This window comes from Anomalospiza imberbis, chromosome 16 (genome assembly GCF_031753505.1).
Source record: "Anomalospiza imberbis isolate Cuckoo-Finch-1a 21T00152 chromosome 16, ASM3175350v1, whole genome shotgun sequence".
In the NCBI taxonomy this organism is placed as follows: Eukaryota; Metazoa; Chordata; class Aves; order Passeriformes; family Viduidae; genus Anomalospiza; species Anomalospiza imberbis.
The window spans coordinates 13,138,812-13,147,571 of record NC_089696.1 but is presented as its reverse complement, the minus strand read 5'-3'; the positions used below and the strand labels follow the sequence as shown (position 1 = coordinate 13,147,571).

The 8,760-nt window shown below is 45.2% G+C and overlaps 1 protein-coding gene across 1 annotated transcript in view; it reads right to left on the bottom strand.

Moving 5' to 3' along the window:
* Positions 1–923: 923 nt before the first annotated feature.
* Positions 924–8,760, bottom strand: part of SDK1 (sidekick cell adhesion molecule 1) — a 385,938-nt gene continuing 378,101 nt past the window's right edge. The window contains exon 45 of the mRNA XM_068207135.1: positions 924–7,197. Within this exon, the coding sequence (XP_068063236.1) occupies positions 6,922–7,197 (276 nt within the window). The 3' untranslated portion in view covers positions 924–6,921. The remainder of the gene's footprint in view (positions 7,198–8,760) is intronic.

Sequence of the window (8,760 nt, the reverse complement as noted above, 5' to 3'; positions counted from 1 at the left end):
AGCCACAAAAACGTGTGGGGAAAACACATCCTGAGAAGAGTAAGGGCTGGAAGCTGGAGGATGATACACTTTGGAGCCAAATGGCCTCAAAAAAGCTCTTCTGCACCTTATGGCAATTTTGCAGGATGTCTCGTTCACGAAATCCTGTGGTGGGAAGATTTTCATCTTCAAAATGGGTACAGTGATACCTCTGGGTTATTACAAGCTCCCAGCTGCAAAGGGCTGCCTGTATTTATACAACACTGCATTATTTATAATATTCTTTTCAGGAGCAGGAGAATATGAGTTCTTTCCTTCACAGTTTGACTATGTTTTTTCTTCCCTTCTCCCACTTGGAAAACATTGATTTCTTGCCCTTATTTCTCCCACCAGAGCTGTAGCTGACCTGACTGTGTTTAGTTTACTTCTCGAGGCCAGATGCTCAGTGGGTGAAAAGCACAACCAACCACCCTGGAATAAAAGAGCTGCCCTAATTTTCCCCTGTTGGGATCTCATCCTGCCTCCCCAACATCTGCACGTTTGTGGGAACTGATTAACAACTGCTACAACACTGCTGGTGAGGGGACAAAGGCATAAAAAATGTTGGCCTCAAGGATTTCTGTTTCTGTGTGGGCTTTGACTCTCCTGTACTAAGGATCTGAGGAAGTTTATTGCTGCAAAATAATAAAATATTTAAGACTGATCAAATTTTGTGTGGAAACTATTTGAGAGTGTCAGCTTAGCTGAGAAGCAGCAGGGGTTGTATGATTTTACAGTCCAGAGCAAAGAGTGAGGAATTTCAGTGCGTGTTACATTCTCAGTGTCCTGAGCTGTTAACTCGTGAGCATGCTGGCAAGGCACCCAGAAACTTCTTCAGCAACAGACGAGTCTGGAAAAATCCTTTTTTCCCCTTCTGCAGAACAAATGTACCAAGGACACATATGTTTCCAAAAGGGTTCTTTTAATCAGAAGCAAGTTTGCAAAAGAAGAAGTAACTTTCTCATATAAAATAGTGGAGTGGTGAAGGTGAGGCTAACAAGAGGTGTGGAACAAAAATCCAGGGCAAATCTCCAAGGAGACACTGAATTAAAAGCAATGATCCGATAACCGGAGTACACCGAAGGGTAGCTCAGACACAGCTGTGTGAGGTGGTCCTACCCCATAGCTGACAGCAGATACCAAACCAGAAGATGGACTCCAGCCCAAGAGAGGCAAAGTGACCAGCTACAAACTCACCAGAATATGGGGTTTTTGCACCTTTCTCCTACCTGAGAGCTCCCACTGCACTGTGACAGGCCCTAGCATGGCCCAGGGGTGCAATGACATCAAAGGGAGCCCTGGTGGCACTTCCCACCTGCAGAACGCCACCATTCAGTGGTAGCAGAAATTCCCAAATCTAGTGAATTGGACACAAGTGGGAAAATACCTTGATATAAAGCTCTGTAACCCCAGTCCTGTCTCTGTATCCAGTGATTCAAGCCCCAAGAAAGTGCACAGTGATCAAACAGCATTGAAATAATGAATTTCCTGTCAAGTCTTGAGGCCCCAAGGCCATTTAAATGGGCAAGTGGCAGTTTTGAGAAGATAAAATTCTGAGTCAGAGCCTGAATCTCAAGTGCTAATGGTACTTCACTCCTTGTTCAAACAAATCTCACCTGTCCCAGGTATCACGTGTGTGCTTATCCATTGTGGCTCTCTGCTGTCGGGCGCTGCAAACTCTAAACCTGCACAAAGTGCAAGGCAGCTTTCTTTTTCTGGGAGGGCAGGGGCAGGACAAAAGGAGTGCAAAAATACAAAGAACAGAAGGGACTGGAAGTGTCCAAGGCCAGGTTGGATGAGGCTTGGAGCAACCTGGTCATAGTGGAATGTGTCCTTGCCCATGGCAGGGGGGTTCAAACAAGGTGATCTTTAAGATTTCTTCCAACCCAAACCATTCTGGGATTCTATGACTTATCAGGTGGAGCCATTTCAGGCCCATCATGCTCAGTCTTGGAGTGAACATGCTCCTAATTCAAGGGTGCTTTCCATAAGGAGGTTTCAATGGGTTTTGTAGAACCACATCATCACACATGTGGCTTCGTTTGAACACCACACCAACAAACCTTTCCCCACCTCTGGTAACCTCGTAGCTTCTAGGAACACGTTGATAATGTGTGCATTCCACTTGTGCTGGCAACAACCTATAAAAGCAACCTAAGGAATGTGACTGAGCTAGCAGGAACTCCAGGCTGAGTGGAGCTGTCTGCAGTACAACCTGCCCATGTCCCAGCAGCTCTGTGGTTCTTCCTTTCCAAACATCACCCCTCACTCCGTATGTCCTTCTGGCTGCTACTGGTACAGGAGATCAGTAAAAACAGGAGGTCTTGGCATCTTGGTCACTCTTACACATCACAGACTTCCGGACTTCAAGATTTCTAATGCCTCTGCCAGAGGTTATCTTCCTTATGTGGTTGTTTGCTTTCTTTTAAAGTTTCTGATGAATTCCTTTTCTAAAAGGATTTTTCTCCAACAAGTTTGCCTGTATATCTGAAAGCAATGTGTGGGAGAAGACACCAGTGCTCTGTATATATAAAGATCTCTCTCTCCCCTCCCTTTTTGGAAAGCAGATTAGATAATCTTTGGATGACCCAATGGGTTTCTTGAGGGAAGCAATGGCAAGGATAATAAAGGCATCCCCATGTCAAGAGATTTAGTCCAAACAATTGCTACAGCAGCTTCTGGCAGAGACCTTGGCATAAGGAAGAAAAATGAGATCCTGGCCCATCTGCAAAACATCACTGGTTTTAACACTCAAAATGAAGAGGGAAAAGAAATCCTTTTGAGTAATAGATGAGTTTCTTTTCTGTATATTTTTCTTTTTTCTCTCCAGTCGTGCTGACTGCTCCCAAAAGTGGGATCACTGGCCAAAGTGTGATTCCTTTAGTAACTGCTGATGAAGGCCTTTGCTCTCACCTCTCCCTACCCTCCCCCCCGATGAAGTCATTCCACGAGTGACTCCCAGGGTAGGAAATCAGAGACTGTCACTGATGAAAGCAAAGGAGTGCCCTCTCCTGCCCCTTGTCACCACTGCCATTTGTACCTGCACAGCGCTGGCCCTGCCCAAACATCAGAGCATTAGAAGGCAGGAATGGAAAATACTCCACCCAGTGGTGTGGGCCATGGCAGGGACACACCACGTGTGACACGGATTTTGTGAGGGATAAAAGGCTCTACTCGGAGTGGGCTGGAACAGCACAGCTCCTTTCATGTGTGCCCTTTTGCTCATGATTTATGACAGGGACAACTTGAGGTTTGGGGCTGGGAGCATTGCTGACAGTGGTGGCTGCTGTCACCTCAGCCCTGCAGGGGGTGAAGACTTGGGCACTTTTTACCTGCAGGAGACTGGATATTGTTACGGCTATTGCATGAACAACAAGCTCCTATTAAACTGTTCCCTGAAATGTCTCCCTTGGTCATTTCATGATGCTGCTTTTATTTTTCAGTAACAGTCACCAAGAGACCTGAGAAACAGGGAAAGGGAAATAAATAAATAAAAATAAAATATCCTGAGAAGGCATTTTAAACATAAGCCTTCATTTTTCAAGACTTTTCTAAACGGGAAGATGGAAATGGAAGCGGATTCAATGGGTGAAGTTACTGTAACATGACAACTAATGTTTAAAAGTTGTATTTCAAGGCTGCAATTTCCAAAGATTGCAGCAATGAAATAGAGCTTTCTTCCTAACTGATGGAGCATTTCCTTCCAGATAAAACAATTTCCCTGATATGTGAAGTAAATAAAACCTACCTATTAACCATATTTTACAAGTTGAGTGGGTTAGCAAGAAGGTGGAGGCATCACACATGAAGCTACACATGATCCTGCACAGCAGAAAACACATCTTGTGCTCAGCTGAGGGCTGAGAAGGGCACTGCACCTCTTCACTCTGCAACTGCCTGTTGAAAATAAACCCACGTGTCAGAAAAGCCAACTCCTGAACACAACATAACCAAGAGTGACAACAGTGTGGATGAGAATGGAACAGAAATACCTTTGTTGGGATCAACAGGTCCTAAAGGAATCACACCTAACCTGTTATTTTGACAGCAGTCAGAAGAAAAGAGTCACACAGCCAACTCAGCAGGTCCTCAGCAAGCTCAGGCTTTTTAGTTGCAGCTGGTTCTGAGAAAAAAGGAACAGTCTCTTCTACTCGCTTTGTATAGATTGTGCTGCTCCCCATGTTGTCTTTCAGCAGAGCAGTGGCCACAAAGAACATTTCCTTTAATCCCTGTGATTTTCTTGGGTTCTTTTTTTCCTCAATGTGGTATCAGATAAACCCCAGGTAGTAACTGCATCTTACACCAAGTGTAAGGCAATATTCAGCAGATGTGGAGTTACACTATGCTTTCCTTTGGAGCAAAGTCTTCGGTGTTCCATCTACTTCCTACTAATTTACATCCCTAAAGTCCTCAGTGGTCCTTGGAGGGCTTCTCTTGCACCACTACCTCTTACACCTGTTGGACAAGTGCCATTAAAATTCCAGGAGCAATTGCATTGCTGTGTCAAATGTATAAAAACATCGTGTCTAAAATATGTAATCTGATGCAGGAAATGACAAAGGAAAAGGAAAACAAATCAGAAAGTCACATAGGTAATTTTGTCTAAGAAACAAAAAAAAACACAGACTGAAAACAAATTTTGGCAGTTCAGTAATTAAAGCAAAGTCCATATGGCTTAAGAGAACAGTCAAAGTGCACAGAAGGCAGTGGGTTTTTTGTTTGCTTTGCATTCCTCTTCACAGCACACTCCAAGTCATCCTCTTTGGAGCCCCATCTCCATCCCACACACATCCTACCCAGGTGCAGAGAGGGGGATGACTCACAGGGTTTTGGCTCAGCCTGTCTTTGCGAGTCCCTTACCATCTAATGAGCTGCAGATCATTATCCCAAACTCAAAAGCCCTTAAACACACCCACTGGAGTTTTTGGTTTTGAACTTTTTCTTCCTGGAACCTTTGGAGAGGAACAGCAATCCAGTGCCAAAGCTATGCAGAGTGTGCGTGCACCAAGAGCAGCAGTGCTCAGAGGCAGTGCCCAAGAGTAAAAGCAGTTCTGAGATCGTTTGCCCTGTCCAAGAGGCACTCAAAGGTGACAGCAAGGCTGAGCTGGCCCTTGGACCTCAGCTGTTCTGGATACTCCCAGCCAGGCCCCTGGGCAGCCTGGTTTCAACAACCTGCTCTGAAGACATCTGCCACAGGTGTCCCACATCCCTTGAGAGAAAAGGGACAATTTTCTGTGGTAACAATGCCCACATAAACCTTGACAGAACATTAGCAAGCACCAATTTTCCCGGCTTATCCACCTGGAAGGAAATGCCAGATCCTGGCGTGGCAAGGACTCTCCTACTTCCAAATTCACCTTTCAAACTCTTATGATAAAAAGTCTGGTGACCCAGGACTGCTGCTACTTGGATTCTTTCACCGCTGGACAACTTCCTTGTGAGTAAACAACTTGCTACTAAACATGACAGACTTGGGAAAAGAATAGAAAAGAAGAAAGCAAAAAGTGAGCTGTACAAAAGGATGAAAAATAAAATAAAGTCTCCTATTTTCTTTCCAAAGGCTGTAGTTTCAAGTGCACAAAGCAGGCTGTAAACGTGCACAAGGTAATTCATGACCCCAAAGCCTGAAAAAGCTGGTTAGCTTTAATTGGAGATACTTTTTTGCTTCTCCCAGATATGAAGCTGCAGAATCAATAAAAGGCACCTGTGGACACCAAAACTCACCCAGACTGTGTGGTGTGGCTTTCTACTAAAAAAATAAAATCAAACAAACCCTGCCACTGTGTATTTTTTTGCAGACCAATAAACAGAACTGCAGAGTCTGGGTGAGAAAGGATGTTCAACTTCTGTTGGCAGAGCATGGTAACTCTGATGATCAAAACCCTCATCAATTAATAAACTCTCTAGGTTGTCACTGCAATTTTAATTGAAAAATTCCTCTGGCTTGCTGGGTTGTGTCCTTTGACTTTTAAAAAATGACTGATTCAAATGGTACACGCAGTCCACAAGGAGGATTAGAACCACACCAAAAATAAACTGACCTTACATCTGAATTCTTCCCACTTGCTTCACCCACCTTTGCCTACAGTGCTCTTTTGAGCCATCTCCTCTTCCAAAGACCCTGGAGTTTGAATATTTAAAGAATGCAGCAGGTCCCATTTGAAGAAGAAAGAAAAGCAGGTCAGTAATTCAATGTAAATACACCAGTAGTGAGCTTAGAGCAGACACAGTGACACATCTGAGCCTACACTGATCAGCCAGTGCTCCTAATGTGTGGAGCAGCGAGGAGAAGAGAGGTGTCTGCTTTTCACCTAGAAACGTGTCCATTTTCTATGTTTTACTACTTAACTTTGATGACAGAGAAAAAATAAAAAGAAGAGAGAAAGAAAAAAAAAAGAGTAGAGAAAAAGGAAGAAAAAGGAGCTTGGCAGATTTTATGTTTTCTCTTCAAATCACATCACAGAGTCACTCATGGCATCTAGGGAATTCACCTGCTTGTTTGGGAGCAGTGGGACAGGAGGAGGGGAGAGAAAGAAAGAGGCAAGGAGAAGGGCATGGGAGCTGCTTCCTGAAGCAGTGTTACAAAAAGCGGTTAAAAAACCCCTACTATTCACAAGTGGTTAAAATCATCACTGTTCAGAATTCCTTTTTTTTCTTTTTGTTTTCTTAAACAAACGTTCAGCTAGTTCAGCTCCGTGTTTTTATAGAGTTGATTGTCTTCAGAAAGGAAAAAAAAAAAACCAAACCAAAAAAAAAAACCCAAAACCAACCAAAACACCAACAACCCAGCCTCAGGTGTGTTCCCATCCGTTTCTACCCTGATAAGAGAGGTCCCCCAGAGTTCAGCGCCCCGGCCACGCACACACGGTCACTGCGGCTGTCCCGCCGTGTCCCCAGCCCCGCTCAGACAAAGGACGAGAATCCTGTCACTGGAGTCCGGGAGCCGGGCGCCGGCTGTCCCGCCGGGGTGTACACCCCTCCTGAGCTCTGTGTCGTGATGACAGTCTGGAAATAGGGTTCTGCCTCGCTGGCCGTGCACTCCTCGTATCTGTAGGACGCCGGGTGCTGCTTCACCCCTTTCTGCTGCCGCTTCCACGAGTTGTAGTAGGTGGGGTCGCTCATGTAATGGTTCACAAAAGAGTGCTTGGGCAACTCGTCCTCGTAATCCGAGTCAGTGACCTGGGGCAACAGGAAAAACAGAAGTAAATAATCGGTCATTAGCATCGATGATTTTTTTAGCCTGTTGTGCTCGCAAAGAAATGGGAGGCAAGTTTAACATCACCAGCTGACTAAAGCTGTAATGTCAAGGTAAGAGGGATGGCAGTCCAAGTGTGGTACAGGCTGTGGAAAAGCACTGTGCTCTGCTTTAGCCAGACTTTGCTGCTAAAGGGAGAGTCCCCTGATGATAAGTGACAGAGAAATCCCTTCTAATTCCCTGCAGAACGGTGCAGGGGCAGCCAGGAGCTCCTGCTTGGGCACAAGATGCAGGAAAGTGTAGAGAGGTCACAGTGGAACCAACAGCTTTCAATCACAATCAGAAATATTGCAATTAAACTGAGTAATCTCTCTTCTGATGGAAGGACAGCAGGGATGCCTTCCATACAAACACTGGTTAGCCAGGCCAATGTTTGGGGTGGCCAGCCCAAGCCACCTGCACAGGACTCTGGGCGTTAAGTATTGAAAATTAGTTCTATAATTGGAAGGAAGTTAAGTAAAATCAGACTTTTTTACAGGCAAATAAAACTATTTGCATGTTCCAGCTGATTATAAGTGGTACAAGGTACACAACCAGAGGCAACAGAAGAAAGAGAATGCAAAATCTGGGAAAGAAGAGCTGCCAGGCAGGAGGGGCTGCTTCCTTGGGATGAGTCAGACCCAGCTCTGCGCTCAGAGCGGATCCTGCCCCTGAAACATTTATGCACGGTGGCTGGAGAGCTTCAAAGCTCCCATCAATATCAAGCAGGAGCTCTATTGAGATATAACCAGATAAGCTCTGTGCATCTGCCCCTCCTCTGAAGTGCTGCTGCTGGGATGCAGCTGGAGGAATCACAGAGGGCTTGTACATCTCTGCTGAGTGCAGAGACCACGGCAAAGCCTCAGCCATGGAATCTCTGTGCACATTTCCCTTCTGTTCCCACTGATGTTCCCACCAGTAACAGCCCCATCCCATCCAGCACACATTTACCCAGGCATTTCCAGATCTCACGCCTTCCCTCAAAATCTCCGATTAGACCATGCAAAAGCTTTTATTCCTTTCCCTCCCCCACTCAATAATCTGCATTGCCAATTCTAGAGGCAGTTAAATATCAAAGTAGGAGCTGCCTAAGACACACAAGAGAGACAAGTAAGTGCAGCTCGTCACTGTTCGTTGCTGCAATTAGTTTCAAAAGGTTGGTGTGGTTCTGATCTATGACACCACCCAGCAAACACACATCCTTCTTGATCCTGCCTGCCACAAAACTTGTCTTTCCTCCTCTAAAGCTCCTTTTTAATGGTCTCTGAAGAACAATCCTCAAATGCCTTGTGAACCATCGTTTGAAAAGGGCACAGCATCCATCATCCCACTTCCTTGCTTAGGTAGCTGCTTCAATACTATTCTGTGCCCCTTTTCCAGCACAGAGGGTGATGGACAGAGCTGAGAAAATTTCCCCAGTACTTTCCAGAAGTGAACAAAGCAGCTCTTTACAGCTTTGCAAAACTTCCTTTCCACTATTACCCAGGCTTTGGCTCTTCAGGAATTAT